Here is a 21,973-nt window from a genome sequence, read left to right on the forward strand (position 1 = left end):
CCAGGACAGCAAAAAAAAAAAAACACATGGCATACCATTTTGGAAACTAGACCCCTTGAGGAACGTAACAAGGGATAAAGTGAGCCTTAATACCCCACAGGTGTTTCACGACTTTTGCAAATGTAAAAAAATATATATTTTTTTTCACTAAAATGTGGGTTTCCCCCCAAATTTCACATTTTTGCATGGGTTAATAGCAGAAAATACCCCCCAAAATTTGTAACCCCATCTCTTCTGAGTATGGAAGTACCCCATAAGTGGACCTGAAGTGCACTTCCGGCAAACTACAATGCTCAGAAGAGAAGGCGTCATATTTGGCTTTTTGAGAGCAAATTTTGCTCGGGGGGCATGTCACATTTAGGAAGCCCCTATGGTGCCAGGACAGCAAAACAAAAAAAAAACACATGGCATACCATTTTGGAAAATAGACCCCTCACAGAATGTAATGAGGGGTACAGTGAGCATTTACCCCCCACTGGTGTCTGACAGATCTTTGGAACAGTGGGCAGTGCAAAATTTTTCATTTTCATGGACCACTGTTCCAAAGATCCGTCAGACACCTGTGTGGTGTAAACTCTCACTGCACCCCTTATTAGATTCTGTGAGGGGTGTAGTTTCCAAAATGGGGTCACATGTGGGTGTGTTTTTTTTTTGCGTTTGTCAGAACCACTGTAACAATCAGCCACTCCTGTGCAAATCACCTCAAATGTACATGGCGCACTCTCCTTTCTGGGCCCTGTTGTGTGCCCACAGAGCACTTTGCGCCCACATATGGGGTATCACCGTACTCGGGAGAAATAGCGTTACAAATTTTGGGGGGCGTTTTTCCCTTTTACCTCTTGTGAAAATGAAAAGTATAGGGCAACACCAGCATGTTAGTGTAAATTTTTTTTATTTTTTTTTTTACACTAACATGCTGGTGTAGACCCCAACTGTTCCTTTTCATAAGGGGTAAAAGCAGAAAATACCCCCCAAAATTTGTTAGGCAATTTCTCCAGATTACGGCGATACCCCATATGTGACCCCATACTGTTGCCTTGAAATACAACAGGGCTCCAAAGTGAGAGCGCCATGCGCATTTGAGGCCTGAAGTAGGGACTTGCATAGGGGTGGACATAGGGGTATTCTATGCCAGTGATTCCCAAACAGGGTGCCTCCAGCTGTTGTAAAACTCCCAGCATGCTTGGACAGTCAATTGGTGTCCAGAAATGTTGGGAGTTTTTGTTTTGCAACAGCTGGAGGCTCCATCTTAGAAACACTGCCGTACAATACGTTTTTCATTTCTATTGGGGAAGGGGGGTGGTAGGGGGTACAGTGTACGTGTGTATATGTAGTGTTTTACTCTTTATTTTATGTTAGTGTAGTGTAGTGTTTTTAGGTTACATTCACACTGGAGGCAGATTATACTGAGTCTCCCGCTAGGAGTTTGAGCTCACTGTAATCTGCCGCCAGTGTGAATGTAGCCTGTACATTCACATGGGAGGGGGGGGTCAAAACTAAAACTCCCAGCATGCACTGACAGACCATGCATGCTGGGAGTTGTAGTTTTGCAACAGCTGGAGGCACACTGGTTGGAAAACCTTGAGTTAGGTTCTAAGACCTAACTCAGTATTTTCCAACCAGTGTGCCTCCAGCTGTTGCAAAACTACAACTCCCAGCATGTACTGATTGCAGAAGGGCATGCTGGGAGATGTAGTTATGCAATGGCTGGAGGCACGCAAGTACAACTCCCAGCATGCCAAGACAGCCTTATGCTGTTCCTGAATGCTGGGAGTTGAAGGTTTGCACGATTTAGAGGGGTTCAGGTTTTAAATCACTGTCCAGTAGTCTCTGATGTTGCAAAACTACAACTCGCAGCATGCACAGCATTTGTAACCACTTGCCAATACCGTTGTAATGCTCAGCTAGCTTATGTCCATACGTTACTTGCATTATAGCTACGCTACTACTATGTAGCGCTTTATCTAAGCTGTATGCGCCCGATACTTGTTACATATGTGCTGGTATTACTTGTGCTGTAGCTCTGCCCCACACTAGCTACGCCACCACCATATAGTGCTCTACTAACTCAGCAGTGCCTGATACTAGTTACATAACTAAGGCTTCAGCAGAGTCCTTAACAAAAATCCCCTTCCAGTTACGCTACTATAATGTAGAACTCTGCTTCCTGCCTTCTGCCGCCTTGATAGGCTACTAATAACTCCAAGCAGTCCTGGGACCTACTGGTTACTTTTGGAGATTCCACCTTTGGTCCCGTAATATCCACCTTTACCAGTTCGCCCCTTTCTTCCTGCAAAACATCTGACTCCGCCCACTGCTAGCTATGCTATGGTATAAATAGTACTCTCATTCATGAAATTCACCACAGCTACAGCGCTAAGTAGTGCATTTCCTGCTTTACACCAGGGCTGTGGAGTCAGAGTCGAGGAGTCGGACGAAATTTTGGGTACCTGGAGTCGGAGTCGACAAACAATGCACCGACACCGACTCCTACTAAATTTAGATTGGAATAAAAAAAAAAAAGTTTAAATGTCCCAATTCACAAAACGTTATAATTAATGACTTCTCTACTGTAAGAATAAAGACCAATGCATGCAGTGCCTCATGGAGCCGCAAAACGAACACGTTAAGTGACCGTGAAGAAGCATGCTTTTCATGTGCTTCTCTATATGGCACGCAACGCACAATTAGGAGTGGCAATACTTACACTTTCCATAGTGTTGTGTCCTGCTGTTACAGGGAACCCATGGGTAACCTAGCCTCTCACTGATAAGGGATTAAGTAGTAAATATGTTTTTTGCAGGACTAGAGACTAGGGATCGACCGATATCGATTTTTTAGGGCCAATACCGATAATCTGTGGAAGTTGAAGGGGTACTCCGCCCCTAGACATCTTATCCCAGGGGATAAGATGTCAAATCGCCGCGGTCCCTCTGCTGGGGACCGCCGGGATCGCCGCTGCGGCACTGCGCTATCATTACTGCACAGAGCGAGTTCGCTCTGTGTGTAACGACGGGCGATACAGGGGACGGAGCATCGTGACATCATTGCTCCGCCCCTGGTGACATCACGGCCCGCCCCCTTAATGCAAATCTATGGCAGGGGCGTGACTACCGCCACGCCCCCTCCCATAGACTCGTTTTGAGGGGGCGGGCCGTGACATCACGAGGGTAGCGGAGCCATGACGTAACGATGCTCCAGCCCCTGTATTGCCCGTCATTACGTGCAGAGCGAACTCGCTCTGTGCACTAATGATAGCGAGGTGCCGCAGCAGCGATCCCGGGGGTCCCCAGCAGCGGAACCGTGGCGATCTGACATCTTATCCCCTATCCTTTGGATAGGGGATAAGATGTCTAGGGGCGGAGTACACCTTTAAGGCAGATAGCCGATAACTTATACCGATATTCCGGTATAAGTTATCGGCTATTTATCCCACCCTGGCGACGGGGCTGCAGATCATTGATTTAAAGCGGGCGTTTTAAATCAATGAACTGCAGCGGCTTTTGCGGTGCCAGAGACCGCCGCCACCCGCTTCTCTCCCCCTGCCTGTCCTGGGGTCCTCCTGAGTCCTACCTTCGCCACAAGAGTTCAAGACTGAAGCTGTAAACCATTGGAAAAACTTAAAATTTAATTAATAAAAAAAAAAAAATTTAAACTTGTTTTCATTGTGTTTGTCATTTTCTCAACCTGTTCAGGACCCATGACGTAACGTTACGTCATGAGTCCGCTTCCGATCTATAACGCGGGGCCACGGCGTCCCTATGGAAGCTATAACACTGCAAAAAAAAAGTGAATAAAGATCATTTAACCCCTCCCCTATTAAAAGTTTGAATCACCCCCCTTTTCCCATAAAAAAAACCACAGTGTAAATAAAAATAAACATATATGGTATCGCCACGTGCGGAAATGTCCGAATTATAAAAATATATAGTTAATTAAACCGCACGGTCAATGGCGTACACGCAAAAAAATTCCAAAGTACAAAATAGTGCATTTTTGGTCACTTTTTATATCATGAAAAAATGAATTTTTGGTCACTTTTTATATCATGAAAAAATGATAAGTCCTATCCACGCAAAAATGGTACCGCTAAAAACTTCAGATCACGGCGCAAAAAATTAGTCGTCATACCGCCCCATTCGCGGAAAAAAAAAAAAAAGTTATAGGGGTCAGAAGATAACAATTTTAAACGTAATAATTTTCCTGCATGCATTTTTTCCAGAAGTACGACAAAATCAAACCTATATAAGTAGGGTATCATTTAATCGTATGGACCTACAGAATAAAGATAAGGTGTAATTTTTACCGAAAAATTTACTAAGTAGAAACGGAAGCCCCCAAAAGTTACAAAATTGAATTTTTGTTATTTTGTCTCACAATGATTTATTATTTTTTCGTTTCACCGTAGATTTTCGGGCAAAATGACTGACGTCATTACAAAGTAGAATTGGTGGCACAAAAAATAAGCAATCATATGGCTTTATAGGTGCAAAATTGAAAGAGTTATGATTTTTTAAAGGCAAGGAGCAAAAAACGCAAGTGCAAAAACGGAAAACCCCCCGGTCCTTAAGGGGTTAAAACTGTTGGAGCTCCGCTTTCCAGCGTCCGGAAGATATTGTTCCGAACGATGTGTGGGCGGGCTTCCGTGTTCAGGGCCGCTCCTCGTGACGTCACGCCCGGCCCCTAGTGACGTCATGCCCCCTTCCCATAGACTTTCGTTGAGGGGGCGGGCGTGACATCACGAGGGGCAGCCCTGAACATGGAATCCCGCACACACATAGTTCAGTAAACTACTCAGAATAGCATGATTAACGTAACCTTTTGAATTGACGTAAGGAATGTCTATTTAAACCTAGTTGTTTTCTGTTTGTACATGCCTGATGAAGTGCCCTTTTCGGGCAAGAAACGCGTTGTTTGTTGTGCCTTAATAAACCTCGTGTTGTGAATTCCATGAATACAGTCACCTTCATTCAACACTTTAATTGCGCCTGGTGAAGATCCACTTTTATCCCTGCTTTTTTGCTCTTATTGTGTGAACCGGTGAGCGAGGACGTGACCGGAGGATCTAGGCTGCTTACAGAGCACTATCTAACAATACGCTATATGGTGTTGTGCCCTCAGCGCAACATCACTTGGTAAGTGTAATTCTTTTGCAACTGACAAATATCTTACAGTTCTGCACTAGGAGCGCGTGTGCCTTTTTCTCCGCTCTGTGAAAAAAGTGGCTTCTTTAATTCTGTGGGCACAATGGCATCATTATGTTTGTGGGGCACAGCGGCATAATTAATTCTGGAGGCACAGTGGCATAATTAATTCTGTGGGTACAGTGGTATCATTAATTCTGTGGGCACAGTGGCATCCTTAATTCTGGGGGCCCAGTAGCGTTATTGATTGTGGGCGCTCAGTGGCATCATTAATTGTGCGGACATTGTGGCATCATTCATTGTGCGGCTACAGTGGCGTCATTCATTGTGTGGGCACAGTGGCGTTATTCATTGTGGGGGCACAATGGCGTCATTCATTGTGCGGACACAGTGGCATAATTCATTGTGTGGGCACAGTGGCGTTATTCATTGTGTGGGCACAGTGGCGTTATTCATTGTGGGGGCATAGTGGTGACATTCATTCTGTGGGCACAGTGGCATCATTCATTGTTTTAAGGGACACAGAGGTACAATTAGTCGGTACAGTGCACAGTATTTGTCGAAAATGTATTTGGGGGCATAGCATGTGGCAGTAATATTGCAGGTGAATAGTGTGTGGCAGTAATATTGCAGGGGAATAGTGTGTGGCAGTAATATACCAGGGGCCCAGTGTGTGGCAGAATTATATTCAGGAGGCACAGTGTGTGTGTGTGTGGCAGTATTATATTCAGGGGGTACAGTGTGTGGCAGTAATATACCAGGGGCCCAGTGTGTGGCATTATTATATTCAAAGGGTACAGTGTGTGGCAGTATTATATTCAGGGGTACAGTGTGTGGCAGTATTCAGGTCATACATCCTCCACACTTCAGTCACTCGATTGCTATTTCCTTCATGGTAATGAGGCTGCTAGGTGTGAACCAGGCCTTAGCGTTCAGCTCTGATGTTTACCGGATGGCAGACTTGAATAAGCGGACCCTGACTAAAAATAGTTGAGTACCCCTGCTCTAGAGTATCTACATCCTTCTGGAGATACCGCCTTAAGTACTGCGCACAATACTCCAAGTGAGGTCTCTCCAGTGCACTGTAGGGCGACATGAGCACTTCTCTCTTTCTACTGCCTATCCCTCTCCCTATACATCCAAGATTTCTGCTAGCATTTCCTGCTGCTCTATTACAATGTCTTCCTACCTTTAAATGAGCACTGTCAGATACAAAAACTTTTGATATGTTGTAAAGCATACAAAACCAATAGGTTTTGCAATTGCTTTCATTAGAAAATGTTCAGTATTTCATACTGAAAAAGCCAGTCAATCTACTGCCCCCCTGCCTGCCTGGACACATACTAGTCCTGCTGTGTCCATGTGTCATGGAAACACTTCCTTGATTGACAGCTGTGAGTGCAGGAAAAATCCTCCCACTGTCACCTTGTGTCCCGCTACTGTCAGTGAGGACAAGCTGGGAGTTGTAGTTTTGCTAATGCTAGGGGAGATGTGAGCAGACAGCATACTGAGGGAGGGGGTGGAGACCTGCACAGTGAGGCCACGCCCCCTCCATTTGAGAAGAATTCACACTAATGAGCTAAATAAAAAGTGTAATAAAAAAATAAATTAAAGGTGCTAGACACATACAAATTTGATGTATATGGTCAGGATTAGGTACTAAGTGATATATATATATATATATATATATATACACACACCGTATTTATCGGCGTATAACACGCACTTTTTAGGCTAAAATTTTTAGCCTAAAGTCTGTGTGCGTGTTATACGCCGATAAGCCGCTGCAGTTCAATGATTTAAAGCGGGCGCTTTAAATCAATGAACTGCAGCGGCTTTGCAGGTGCAGAGACAGCCAGCTCTGCCGGCTTCTCTGCCCCTGCCTGCCCTGGGGTCTAGAGCCCTGCTGACGGCCCTTCTCTCCCGCTGGCTATCTGCGCCGCTGCCGGTTCTCTCCCCCTGACTATCGGTGCCAGCGCCCCATTGCCGGCACCGATAGCCAGGGGGAGAGAAGCGGCGCCGGCAATGGGGCAGCGGCGCCGACAGCCAGGGGGAGAGAAGGGGCAGCGGCACCCATTGCCGGCGCCGCTGCCCGTTGCCTCCCCCCATCCCCGGTTGCATAATTACCTGTTGCCGGGGTCGGGTCCGCGCTGCTTCAGGCCTCCGGCGTGCGTCCCCTGCGTCGTTGCTATGCACTGCGCGGCGCATTACGTCAGTGCGCCGCGCCGTGCATAGCAACGACACAGGGGACACACGCCGGAGGCCTGAAGCAGCGCGGACCCGACCCCGGCAACAGGTTATTATGCAACCGGGGATGGGGGGGAGGCAACAGGGCAGGGGCGCCGGCAATGGGTGCCGCTGCCCCTTCTCTCCCCCTGGCTGTCGGCGCCGCTTCTCTCCCCCTGGCTATCGGCGCCGGCACCGATAGTCACCGGGAGAGAACAGGCAGCGGCGCAGATAGCCAGGGGGAGAGAAGGGCCGGCAGCAGGGCTCTAGTATCGGGGTATACACGCGCACACACACGCATTCTCATTTTACCATGAATATTTGGGTAAAAAAAACTTTTTTTTTACCCAAATATCCTTGGTGAAATGAGGGTGCGTGTTATAGGCCGATGCGTGGTATACCCAGATAAATACAGTATTATATATATATTTATTTATTTAAAAAAAAAGTTTTTTTTGTTGGATCTTACAGGTACGCTTTAAGTCTTCTGAAATAATTACTCCGAAATCCCTTTCCTCAGATACTGAGGTCAGGACTGTGTCAAATATTCAATATTCTGCCCTAGGGTTTTTACGCCCCAGGTGCATTATCTTGCACTTATCAGCCTTAAATTTCAGTTGCCAGAGTTCTGACCATTCTTCTAGTTTGCCTAAATCCTTTTCTATTTGGCGTATCCCTCCAGGAACATCAACCCTGTTACATATCTTTGTGTCATCAGCAAAAAGACATATCTTACCATCGAGACCTTTGGCAATATCACTAATGAAGATATTAAAACAAAATTGGTCCCAGTACAGGTCACTGAGGTACACCACTGGTGACAAGACCTTGCTCTGAATATTCTCCATTGACTACAACCCTCTGTTGTCTGTCACTCAGCCACTGCCTTATCCACTACACAATATGGGAGTCCAAGCTCAATGACTGCAGTTTATTGATAAGTCTTCTATGTGGGACAGTGTCAAAAGACTTACTAAAATCTAGATATGCAATGTCTACAGCCCCTCCGCCATCTATTATTTTAGTCACCCAGTCAAAAAAAATCAATAAGATTTGTTTGACATGATCTCCCTGAAGTAAACCCATGTTGTTTTCCATCTTGCAAACCATGGGATTTTAGATGTTCCACAATCCTATCCTTTAGTAGGGTTTCCATTAATTTCCCCACTATTGATGTCAGACTTACTGGCCTATAGTTGCTTGATTCCTCCCTACTACCTTTCTTGTGAATGGGCACAGCATTTGCTAATTTCCAATCTTCCAGGAGGACCCCTGGAATAATTTTGAGTGTATCCCATCAGGCCCTGTAAATTATTTGTCTTCACTTTAGACAGCAAACGTAGAACCTCTTCCTCTATAAAGACACATGCATCAAACGATTAATTAGTCTTCCTCCCTAATGGAGGTCATTTTCCTTTTTTTTTTTTTTTTTTTTTTCTGTAAAAACTGAACAGAAGTATTTATTAAGGCAGTCAGCTATCCCTTTATTCTCTTCTATATACCTTCCTTCCTTTGTTTTTAATTTAGTTATTCCTTGTTTTAATTTCCTTTTTTCATTTATATATCTGAAGAATGTCTTATCCCCTTTTTTCACAGACTGAGCTAGTTTTTCTTCTGCCTGCACTTTAGAACTTGCTAAGCCTCTTTCTGCCTAATATCAGAAGTTGAATATCAGAAATTAATATCAGAAGTTGAATGGTCCAAAATCCCTTCATCCATAATACAGACCTTCATTACAGGCTATAGGAAGTGTCCAGAGGACATTATTTCTGCTAAAGGAGGAGAAACTAAATATTGATGTGATATTTCTGTTGGGGTTTCCCAAATGTATGTACCTGTCTACTTGATTTTGATGCAGATAGCACATTTTCTGCTCATCCAATAAACCTTGGTTTTTCAGCTGAAAATTAAATTGCTGATTCAAAACACCCAATTATTTATAAATGAAAATCATGGAAATTGTCATGGGGGGGTCTAAACTTTTGCATACGACTGCATATACCTTTTGCAATTTTAGCTGTGCATCAAATGGGATACAAACTTTGCCATTAATTATCAGTAAATACAAACCTTTAAAAGTGCACCATAGCAAAACAGGCCCAGACACGGAGATGGACAGACACCCAATTTAAAACAAGCAATCTGCAAGGAAAACAAACAGGTACATTTCTTAGAAATTCTTTGAAGCCCTACCCCTGTATGCTTGTAATTTCATATGGCACAATCATAGCATTTTCCATCAGACACTACATAAGGCTGGTGTCACAAAATAGTTTAAATAGCCACCGAAGAGTCAAAGCCAGACTTTAAAATAAATTTTAAATAGAGGGTGATACATAAAGGAAGGTGCCACAGTAAAGGCCTGTAGTAAAAGTAACATCAGTGGTAAATTGCCAGTGACTAAAAATCAAAGCAAAATAGGCCTAGTTGACCATAGTAGCATTTACAGCTTTCATTTTCAATAGGCAATTTTGTTTATATCATGGGAAACTTACGGGCCACCCGGACTTCAGAAGAGACATTGAACAGGATTGGAGTTGTGAGCATAGTCCTCTAACAGTGACCAGGCTTACTGGTATGAAACTACAGGTGCCAAAAAATGATGGCATCGTATGAAAACATTTGCATAACAAGCCATACAGATTACATTTTTAGGAGATGATAAAACAAAACACCATGCCTTTTGCATTGACTTGCATGGTTTATTAGAAGAGGATGAATTTACTGACAGGCTGTTGTTCAATGATGAGACGACCTTTAACCTCAGTGAGAAGGTCAATTGCCACAACATTAGATATGTTCTGTGCAAAAATCAGGTGCAAAGTTTACAGTCCCTATTTTGTTGAAGAGGATACTGTCACTGGCAGCTCCTACATGGATATGTTATAGGAATGGCGGCTTATGCCACAGAATAGAGGAAGATCTGCCAAACGTAACAGGATTATGCTCCTCCACATGACCACTTGGATGTTTGCTGATGCCTCAATGAATCTGTACTAGTATGTTGGATCAGCCATGTTGGAAACAATGACTCATGTTGTGCCAGACTTGATGACCACCAGATGCCACACCCTTTTTGTAGGGCTACATAAATTGTATCTCCCCAGCCACAGGATCCGAACAACCAATGGAAATCATTGTGAACATTTGTAGTGTATAAATAAAACTTGGACAGATAGTGTGTCTTTACATGTAATAAATGAGTGTTCTCTTCTCTAAGTTATGAAAACTGATGCTATAATTTTGCACCATTCTTTCTTCTGGATTTACTACTGGTTTTGGCTCAAAAACTGCAGTGGCAGTTTAAAAAAAATAAAATAAACTGCCTAGTGTAATCACAACCTAATAGCGATACACACTGAGCCTCCATACAGTCTATGCTGTAAACTTAAAGTGAACCTGTCATTTGCAATTTAGATAATAACTTTATATGTATATTTGTAATATACATTGGTTAAAAGTGTGTATATTTTGGGGTGAAAAAATTTTTTCCGGGCTGGGATAAAATACAGGAAGTGTGGGTGGGACAAGCATGGCTCCATACACTGAGGACAAGCAGGGCTCCGTACACTGAGGACAAGCAGGGCTCCGTACACTGAGGACAAGCAGGGCTCCGTACACTGAGGACAAGCAGGGCTCCGTACACTGAGGACCAGCAGGGCTCCGTACACTGAGGACAAGCAGGGCTCCGTACACTGAGGACAAGCAGGGCTCCGTACACTGAGGACAAGCAGGGGTCTGTACACAGAGGACAAGCAGGGGTCTGTACACAGAGGACAAGCAGGGGTCTGTACACAGAGGACAAGCAGGGCTGTGTGCACGGAGGCTCTATAACATGCCCCCAGCTTACACAGCAGGCTGTTTGACAAGCCAGGAGCATGCACAGAGCCCTGCTTGTCCTGCCCTCACTTCCTCTATTTTGTCTCTGCACAGAAACACACAGTGAATAGCTGCAAGGACAGCATTTCCCCCCCCAAAATATACACATTGTTAACCAATGCATTAAAAAAAAAGTTTTTGCATACAACAGATACATTTTAACACCTAATGGTGACCATGCACAATAGCTTAAACTCCTCTTAAAACATCTTATCCCCTATCCAAAGTGCCACAGACCGAAGATCCGACAGCATGGAGGAAGGTATCTACCTTTTGGCCATCAGTTAAGGTAATCGAGACCACGCGATTGCCCCAGGGTGGTCCTGAACACCCAATGTTACTGGCTTTAGGCCCCACGATCAGCTTTGATCGCAAGATCTAAAGGTTTAATAGCCTCACAGTGGCGGTCGCTGCTGCAGGTTATCAGCTGCGAGGGGCCATGCAGTATAGAGCGGAATGATGTCACAATCCCGCTCCGTAGCTGCTCCCCCCCTTTCCAGGACATACGTATGCATACGTCCTGAGGAAGGAAGGGGTTAAGATTTTCAGATTTTCACCTCAAAAGCCACACTGATTTAGATGTGTGAACATGCCCTGACAGCAATTGAACGTGTACAGCCATCTTTATGCTCTGGTTAGCCTTTATTTGTTTTATTTTGCAATTCTCCCACAATGTTCCTCCCACTGGTGTCATCTATAGCAATAAATATTATGCACTTGCTTACAGCTTTAAATTCCATAAACCTATTCCCAGCCGTGATATTTCCATAATGGAATTTGAAGGTAGTTTTCAAAGGTTTTTGAGTACATTGACATTAATTATCCGGATGCCCTTTTATAAAATGGCCAACACTAGATTAATATATCTAGCTTTTCTTTTTTTCTCTCTCACTCAATATCTCTCTATCTATCTATCTTTAAATAACAAAACATGAACACAATTTTTTTTTTCTGAATTGCAAAAGCAAAAAAACAAATAGTAGTTCCACATTAGTAGATTCCAACTATCAATAATTATAGAGTTACTTCGCCCCTACACATCTTATTCCCTATCCAAAGGATAGGGGGCCGTCACGCCCCCTGCCATAGACATGAATGAAGGGGATGCATAGTGATGTCACGAGGGGAAGTGGCGTCATGTCATGTCTCCCGCTGCAGGAACCCAGCGTTCTAAATATACTGGTTAGAATGTCGGATGCCGCAGCGGAACCCCCACGATCATCCCCTTTGGACAGGGGATAAGATGTCTACAGGCGGAGTACCCCTTTAAAGCTGTTTAAATTTTGAAAATCACTTTGAGGGGTCCACAGAGGATAAGCCTATCACCCCCACAGTAATCAGCTGTAATATATGAGGAAAACAAGCAACAAGTGCTCAGTTCACAAGCAGTGCACCAAAGGGGAAATAAAGAATTGTGTAGTTTTCATTGAAATCAATAGTTTGTCCGTGTAATGCATGTATCTGCTTCACTCTGCCTAAGGGCCCATTCACACTACGTATATTCCGAGCGGAATTCCATAGTGTGAATGAGCCCTAACAGATGAGGATCCTGAACAGGGATTCCCTGTATTAACTCAAAAATTACTAAAATGGTATATGAAAATATGTTCTAAAAACCAGACGACCCATTTATTGAAATTTACTTCACATATAAAATGTCCTGCTGGCATACACAGAGGTCTAGAAGAAGAGTCCAACCATACCTGATGTCCCAGTCATGTATGTTGCATGACCAAGAATTGCATTGTTGAATTTTCAAACCACCAATTCAAGAGCCCAGGAGGCAGGTTCTGCTTCAGTGCCTAAAGTGCTTTGACAGTGTTCCCGACCACTCCCTACAGTTATGACTGATTAAGCATCCAATCACCTTTACATTGGACACACATGTTGCAGGTGTGGGCAGGATTGGACACAAATGTTGCGTGAGTTGAACACATATTGCAGAAGCAGACAGTAATAGTCACAAATTCATCAGGCGTGGAAGTGATGGAAAAATACAGTCCTGCAACAGGGCTCTCTACCAGGTACATTCTCAATACAGAGTGCTCTGGGCAAATAACAAGTAAAGTTTTCAGGGAGCTCCAACAAAGATTTATGCTTGTATGACCAAGAGATCAGCTACTGCTGGACATGCCTCTGTATAGACCTGTCAGCAATTTTGGTAGCTCAAATTTGCTGACAAGACCTCTTTAAAGCGTTGCTGTCGTTAGAAACAACTTTTTTCAACTTAATACTTCCTTAAAAACTAAGCATTTTCCTAAGATACCGTATATTCCGGCGTATAAGACGACTTTTTAAACCCGGGGTCGTCTTATAAGCCGGGTATTGGGGTCCGGGATAGGAAAACTTATGACTATCTGCCTGGGCACCGCACACGGGAGCCGGCCAGAGCAGATAAAAACTAATTACTGATACTAAAAACCAGGTTGTCTCCAGCTGTTGTGAAACTACAACTCCCAGCATGCCCGGACAGCCTTTGCTGGTCCGGGCATGCTGGTAGTTGTAGTTAGACAACAGCTGGAGGCACCCTGATTTTTAGTATCACGGGAGCAGATAATCATAGCTTTTCCTATGCCGGAAATCCCTGTGTCTCGAAAGATCTTTTCGGGACATAGGGATGTCTGCCGGTCACTCACCATTACCCGACCTGCGCGCGTCCTCCTGCGGTCCTCCTCCGCCTCTATGGTTGTACGCATGGGACGTCAGTGACGTCCTCCTGCGACCATAGAGACGCAGTAGGATGCACGCCGGCCGGGGCCTGGTGAGTGACCGGCGGCGCGTCATCTTCTTCAGTGATCCGGTCACCGTTCCTACAGGCCCGGGACTGCTGCTATGGTCCATAGCAGTAGATGGTGACCCCGGGCCGGAGGAGGGTTAATCAGAACACTGTGGGGGCAATACAGACATACAGCCTCCAGCCATACATTGTATATGGCAGGAGGTTGTATGTCTACTAATGTGGGGGAGCTGCCTACTAATGTGGGGTAACTCCCGACCTAATGTGGGGTAACTCCCGACCTAATGTGGGGGAAGCTGCCTACTATTGTGGGGGAACTGTCAACCTAATGTGGGGGAACTGCTGACCTAATGTGGGGGGAGCTGCCTACTATTGTGGGGGAACTGCTGACCTAATGTGGGGGGAACTGCTGACCTAATGTGGGGGGAACTGCTGACCTAATGTGGGGGAGCTGCCTACTATTGTGGGGGAACTGCTGTACTAATGTGGGGGAACTGCTGTACTAATGTGGGGGAACTGCTGTACTAATGTGGGGGAACTGCCGACCTAATGTGGGGGAACTACAACCTAATGTGGGGGAACTGCAACCTTATGTGGGGGAACTGCCTACTAATGTGGGGGAACTGCCTACTAATGTGAGGGAGTTGGCAACCTAATGTGGGGGAACTGCCAATCTAATGTGGGGGAACTGCCAACCTAATGTGGGGGAACTGCCAACCTAATGTGGGGGAACATGCTGCCTACCTAATGTGGGGGGGACTATACTGCCTACCTGATGTGGGGGGAACTACAAGGTACTGTACATTGCGGTAGAAGGGGTAGTCTTATACGGCGAGTATATCCCAAACTCTATATTTTAACTGTAAAAGTTGGGGGTCATCTTATACGCCCAGTCGTCTTATACACCGGCATATACAGTACTTCATTAAAAAATGTGACTGCTAAAGATGTGAAAAAAGGGTTTAAAAAATGGCCACTAGGGATCTCGGTCTTTTGAATTCTGCCAACGAACCCAGAAAATTCCGCCTTTTTGGTCCTTTAAAAAAAAAAAAAAAAAAGGACCAAAATATGTGAGGGGAGGGGGAGGGAAGTGTGGTTATTTCCATTCTCTGCCTCAGAGCACAGACAAGATCCTGCCAGATGCAGTCTTTGAGAAGCATCCTCATGCACAGTTACAAACAATGCAAAGGGGCTAAACTATTATTTATATGCAAAATGGTTTCTCTTTGGTCATTTTATGAACTTATTTCTTGTGTATTTGCACCATATAGGTTTACATAGCTGCTTTTGGGTTATAAAAAGCATGCAGTTTGCTTACAAAGCCGTAATGTAAAAATCTTATCTTTGGGAAAAAATTCAGGTTTTGTCTTCTGTACTTGCACCATATAGTTTCACATGGCTGCATTACAGTTATATAGAGCATGCATTTAGACAGTATGTTTTGCAAATGTAAAAATGTTTGTGCAGAACTCATGACAGGGGAGCCGAGGAGCTGATCATACTCCAGGTGAAACACCCCCAGCCTCTGAGAGAAATGCAAAAGACTAAGGCTCCTTTCACACTATGAATTTTTCCGTTTACAAACTTCCGTCACATGTTCCATCACTACAGCTGCAAAACCCGGTCGTTACAAAACCCCTGACGGTCGTGACTAAATTGCATTGCAGCCTATGGGGTTTTGTAACTGCCCGTTTGCACCCGTATATGCCCGTAATTCATTACGGGCGTTATACAGTGACGGGACATCGTGAAGGAAAAATTCATAGTGTGAAAGGAGCCTAAGAAAGACTAAGCACAGGAATACATATATCAACAGGTATTTTACATATTAACACATGCATATTATTATGCATACAGGTCGAAGCAATTTTTATTTATTTTCTTACTAAAGACAGTAAGCTTTAAAATCCTGCAAATATTTTATTTTATTAATCTTATGGTTTGTTCTATGTCATTTTGCATATGAAAAAGGTTTCTAACACCACTTAACTTTATCTAACAATAATTCAGAAAAGTATTGAAGTCTTACTTCTGAAATAGTGTTATGAATGTACTTGAGCCTCTCCCTGGTGGGTAGTAGTAGTGTGCACCTCTTAAACAATAAACCTGCAAAGTGGAAACAAAACACTAAATTAGATTTAGTAGACAAATGTATAAGCAGTTCACATAGCTAAAGTAATTGATCATGTGGTTTCCTAGACAAACTGGTTTCAGTAAATTTCTAAATGTTAAATTACTCTACAACATTAAAGGGGTACTCCACTTTAACACTTACCCCCTGCACCTTATCTTGTGGTCATAGTAGTCGAGTAGAACTTTAAAGCTCGATTTTAAAACTGGCAAATCCTTAAAGGGGTATTCCAGGCCAAAACTTTTTTATATATATCAACTGGCTCCGGAAAGTTAAACAGATTTGTAAATTACTTCTATTAAAAAATCTTAATCCTTCCAATAGTTATTAGCTTCTGAAGTTGAGTTGCTGTTTTCTGTCTAACTGCTTTCTGATGACTCACGTCCGGGGAGCTGTCCAGCTCCTATGGGGATATTCTCCCATCATGCACAGCTCCCGGGATGTGACATCATCATTGAGCAGTTAGACAGAAAACTTCAGAAGCTAATAACTATTGGAAGGATTAAGATTTTTTAATAGAAGTAATTTACAAATCTGTTTAACTTTTCGGAGCCAGTTAATATATGAAAATTTTTTTTTGCCTGGAATACCCCTTTAACCCCTTAAGGACCAACACAAATAAACCTGTACGCCCCTGAAAGACCAGGCCTGTTTTTTCAAATCGGGGATGTCTGTCTTTATTAGAGAATAACTCTGGTAACGTTTTGCCAATCACGATAATTCTGACATTGTTTTTTTGTCACAAGTTGTCCTTCATGTATATAGTAAAAGTAAGCCGATATAATTTGTAGGTTTTTTTTACAATGCAAAAAAACTCATGACATTTTTTTTTTAAATTACGATTTTTTGCTATTTTAACCCTAATAGGTTGCATATATTTATACATACTGACCAAATAGTTTATGAAACTTATACTTTCAGATGTCTACTTTATTTTGACAGCATTTTTTTGTTTTTAATTAACATTTTAAATTAATTAGAAGCCTAACAATTTAACTTGATATTTTGAAAATTTTGAAAATGTGAAAAGTACATCTTTTTTGTGCTATGCAAGGTTTTCAGAAATGTTAAGGTAGTAGAACATAGGAACACCCCCCAAATTACCCAATTTTAAAAACTAGACCCCTCAAGGTATTCGCTAGGGTTACAGTGAGTATTTTAACACCATAGTTTTTGGGCAGGAATTATTACAATGTCAGTGTTAAAAATTAGAAATTTGCCTTTTTTCACAAATGCATCATTTGTGGTGCATATTTTCGTACATCATTTCTGATATTGCAAGAAATGCACCCTATATTTTATTGAGCTGCTCGGCCCGCGTTTGGAAATACCCCCGCTTAGGCCATACTTGGTTCCTTGGCCGTGTGGTAGGACCCAGAAGGAGAGGAACCCCCTTTGGCTTTCAGGGCATCATTATATGAATAGTCCATATTCATACTGCGTTTCTGCAGTATAGGTGTCCGTTGTCATGTCAAAAAAGGGATGCCAATGTATACGGTAGCCGTCTCATTCAGAAATAAATGGAGCTGCTACAGTATACGTCAGCATCACTCTTTTTGACGTGATGCTGACGGATACCTCTAACACTGCGGAAACGCAGTATGAATGGGACGCAGTTTAGGGTCACATAGAGCGCATCCGCAGCATATTTCACACCGCGGATGCCCCCGGCAGTCACAAGGGCAAGATCACTGCTGTGGCTGGGTAGCTCAGTGTGTCCGCTCATGACTGCCGGCGGGAAATCCGCCGCTATTAGTGGACACACCATGCTACCTAGCCGCAGCAGGGAGCTCATTACTGTGACTGTTGGCGGGCATCCGCAGCATGTAATATGCTGCGGATGTGCGCCGTGTGATCCTACACATTACACATTTTTATTTTTTACTATATTTATTTAACAAATGTGTTTTATTATTTTTTTAAACTTTTTACACTTTTTTTCACATTTTTTTTACACTTTTTTATTTATTTATTTTTTTTGCACTTTTTTTTTATACTTCTTGTTTTTATACACTTTTATTTATTTTATTTTATCACTTTTTTTAATGCTTTGGAATACTTAGTATTCCAAAGCATTGCAGATATATGCTGCCTGCTAGTTTTACACTAGCAGGCAGCATATGAGGACGTGCCTCTGGCACGTCCTCACAGGCAATAACCGGGGCAGACCTGGGGGGCCTTGTAAAGACCCCCGGCTGCCCAGGTAAGCAGCAGCACCCCCGCGATCGTTCCGGGGTGCTACAGGAGAGAGACAAAGGGAGCCCCCTCCCTCTGTCAAAACTCCTTACAGCTCGCGGTCGCTTCCGTAAGGGCTAAACTGCCAGGACCGAAGTTGTCTTCAGTCCCGGCAGTGCGGCAGGTCCCCGCCCGCCGGGGATCACACACAGCACCCTGCGATCGCGCTGCAGGGGTGACAGAGGGAGCTCCCTCTGTAATAACACTTACAGCTCACGGTCACTTCAACGAAAGTCTGAGGGGGAAGTAAACTTCAGTAAACGAAAGACTGAGGGGAAGTAAACTTCAGTCCCGGCAGTGCGGCAGGGTCCCGGCTGTGTGTTACAGCCAAATCCCTGCCGAGATCTCGTGGGTGCACTGGGCAGCACCCACGAGAACCATGGACGGGTATACACGTCCTGGTGCAGGAACGTGCATCCACCCTGGACGTGTATACACGTCCATGGTCGTTAAGGGGTTAAACAGCAGGGTCGAGTAAGTGTAAAATGAATAGCAAAATATATCCATTAAATAAGAATTAAAGGGGTTCTCCACTGCCCTGCCTTCCGGAGCTCTGCTCGCAGCGTCCGGAAGTTTGTTACTCCGAACACTGTGTTCCGTGTTACAGGCCGCCCCCTCGTGCTGTCACGCCCCCTTCCCATAGACTTTCGTTGAGGGGGCGGGCATGACGTCACGAGGGGGCGGCCTTGAACATGGAAGCCCACACACAGCATTCGAATTAATAAACTTCCGGACCCTGCAAGCGGAGCTCTGGAAGGCAGGGCAGTGGAGAACCCCTTCAAATACTTACCTATTTTTATAACAATAATGTGCACAATAAAAGTCTCTGGAAATGCTGTCAGTGCACAAACTGTCAAAAAAAAGTCTGTAATTTCAACACTGAAACACTTTTTTTTTTTTTTTTAAACAGTTTGTACAGACATATTTCATTCCAAATTAAGGCCACATTCACATTACGGTTGCAGCATAAGGCTGCCGGATCTGACTGGGGGAGGAGAAAACCGGGCGCTCCCATACCCCAGCCGGAGCGGCGTCGAAATCCATTCACTTTAATGAGCCGGAGTCAAACAGTGACTCTGGTCGGCTCAGACCCCCTTAGACCCCAAAGATAAAAGTCTAAGGGGTCAACTCGGGAGACCTTGAACTGGATATGCGAAATTGCTACATGATGATGTGTTTCCCTCTTTATGCACTGAAGCTGGCACGTTCCCTGAGTTTTTCCAGCAAGATGGTGACCACCACATTATGGGTGTCAGGTCCGAGCATTACTAGATGAACAGGTTCCTGGAAAGTGGATTGGTCGTCGTGGGCCAGTTGAATGGCCCCCAAAGTCTCCCGATCTGACCCCCTTAGACTTTTATCTTTGGGGCCATCTGAAGGCAATTCAGTTACGTTTAAACCAAGCACATTATTGTTTTTCTTGTGAAATTCCCAATCAGTTTGATGTGTCACATGACCCTCTTCCTATTGAAAAAAGAAAAGTTAGATTCAAAATGGCCGCCATGGTCACCACCCATCTTGAAACATTTCCCCCCTCACATATACTAATGTGCCAAAATCAGGAAGATAATATCACCAACCATTCCCATTTTATTAAGGTGTATCCATATAAATGGCCCACCCTGTATTTTGCTATTCATTTTACACTGTTACTCAACCTTCTGTTACTCAACCTTGCTGTTTAAAGCGTACCCGTCAGATCCAACAAACAAAACATTTTTTTCAATATATCACTCAGTACCTCATCCTGACCATGTACATCTATTCGTCTACATCCAGCACCTTTATTTATTTTTTTATTACACTTTTAATTTAGCTCACTAGTCTTAATTCCTCTCAAAGGGAGGGGGCGTGGCCTCACTGTGCAGGTCTCCGCCCCCTCCCTCAGTATGCTGTCTGCTCACATCTCCCCTAGCATTAGCAAAACTACAACTCCCAGCTTGTCCTCATTGACAGTAGCGGGACACAAGCTGACAGTGGGAGGATATTTCCTCCAGCTGTGAGCCCTGCGCTCACAACTGTCAATCAAGGAAGTGTGTCCATGACATAGGTGATGATGCATGGACACAGCAGGACTAGTTCAAGCAGGAGGGGGGGCAGTTGTTTGACTGGCTTTTTCATTATGAAATACTGAAAATGTTCTAATGAAAGCAATTTGGTTTTGCATGCTTTACAACATATCAAAAGTCTTTGGATCTGACAGTGCCCATTTAAGGATTTGACGGTTTTGCAACCGTAATGTGAAAGCAGCTTAAAGGGGGTTATCCAGGGAAAAAAAAAATGTTTTATATATCAACTGGCTCCAGAAAGTTAAACAGATTTGTAAATTACTTCTATTAAAAAAATCTTAATCCTTTCAGTACTTATGAGCTTATGAAGTGGAGTTATTATTTTGTCTAAGTGCTCTCTGATGGCACCTGTCAAATCCCTATAGCAAACCTCTTCTACTCTGTGCAGTTCCCGAGACAAGCAGAGATGTCAGCAGAGAGCACTGTTGCCAGAAAACAACAACTCAACTTCAGCAGCTGATAATTATAGAAAGGATTAAGATTTTTTAATAGAAGTAATTTACAAATCTGTTTAACTTTCTGGAGCCAGTTGATATAAAAAAAAAAAATATTTTTTTCCTGGAATAACCCTTTAACCCCTTAAGGACGCAGGACGTAAATGTACGTCCTGGTGCGGTGGTACTTAACGCACCAGGACGTACATTTACGTCCTGTGCATAACCGCGGGCATCCGAGCGATGCCCGTGTCATGCGCGGCTGATCCCGGCTGCTGATCGCAGTCAGGGACCCGCCGGCAATGGCCGACGCCCGCGATCTCGCGGGCGTCCGCCATTAACCCCTCAGGTGCCGGGATCAATACAGATCCCGGCATCTGCGGCAGTGCGCGTTTTGAATGAATGATCGGATCGCCCGCAGCGCTGCTGCGGGGATCCGATCATTCAGAACGCAGCGCGGAGGTCCCCTCACCTTCCTCCGCCCGGCTCCCGGCGTCTCCTGCTCTGGTCTGTGATCGAGCAGACCAGAGCAGAAGATCGCCGATAACACTGATCTGTTCTATGTCCTATACATAGAACAGATCAGTATTAGCAATCATGGTATTGCTATGAATAGTCCTCTATGGGGACTATTCAAGTGTAAAAAAAAATGTAAAAAAAATGTAAAAGTAAAAAAAATTTGAAAAATCCCCTCCCCCAATAAAAAAAGTAAAACGTCCGTTTTTTCCTATTTTACCCCCAAAAAGCGTAAAAAAATTTTTTTATAGACATATTTGGTATCGCCGCGTGCGTAAATGTCAGAACTATTAAAATAAAATGTTAATGATCCCGTACGGTGAACGAAAAAAAAAAAGTCCAAAATTCCTACTTTAATACATTTTATAAAAAAAAAAAATTATAAAAAATTTATTAAAAGTTTTTTATATGCAAATGTGGTATCAAAAAAAAGTACAGATCATGGCGCAAAAAATTAGCCCCCATACCGCCGCTTATACAGAAAAATAAAAAAGTTAGAGGTCATCAAAATAAAGGGATTATAAACATACTAATTTGGTTAAAAAGTTTGTGATTTTTTTTAAGCGCAACAATAATATAAAAGTATGTCATAATGGGTATCA

At 43.7% G+C, this 21,973-nt stretch overlaps 1 protein-coding gene across 2 annotated transcripts in view; it reads right to left on the reverse strand.

The window, feature by feature from the left end:
- Nucleotides 1-21,973, reverse strand: part of FBXO47 (F-box protein 47) — a 179,375-nt gene that overhangs the window by 71,231 nt on the left and 86,171 nt on the right. The window contains exons 4-5 of one of the 2 annotated variants that reach the window (XM_056549140.1): nucleotides 16,016-16,092; nucleotides 9,441-9,512 (exon numbers count right to left, since the gene is read on the reverse strand). In XM_056549140.1, the coding sequence (XP_056405115.1) occupies nucleotides 9,441-9,512; nucleotides 16,016-16,092 (149 nt within the window). The remainder of the gene's footprint in view (nucleotides 1-9,440; nucleotides 9,513-16,015; nucleotides 16,093-21,973) is intronic. The other variant, XM_056549141.1, reaches the window with a different exon arrangement.

Source organism: Hyla sarda, chromosome 12, assembly GCF_029499605.1.
Source record: "Hyla sarda isolate aHylSar1 chromosome 12, aHylSar1.hap1, whole genome shotgun sequence".
Lineage (NCBI taxonomy): Eukaryota > Metazoa > Chordata > Amphibia > Anura > Hylidae > Hyla > Hyla sarda.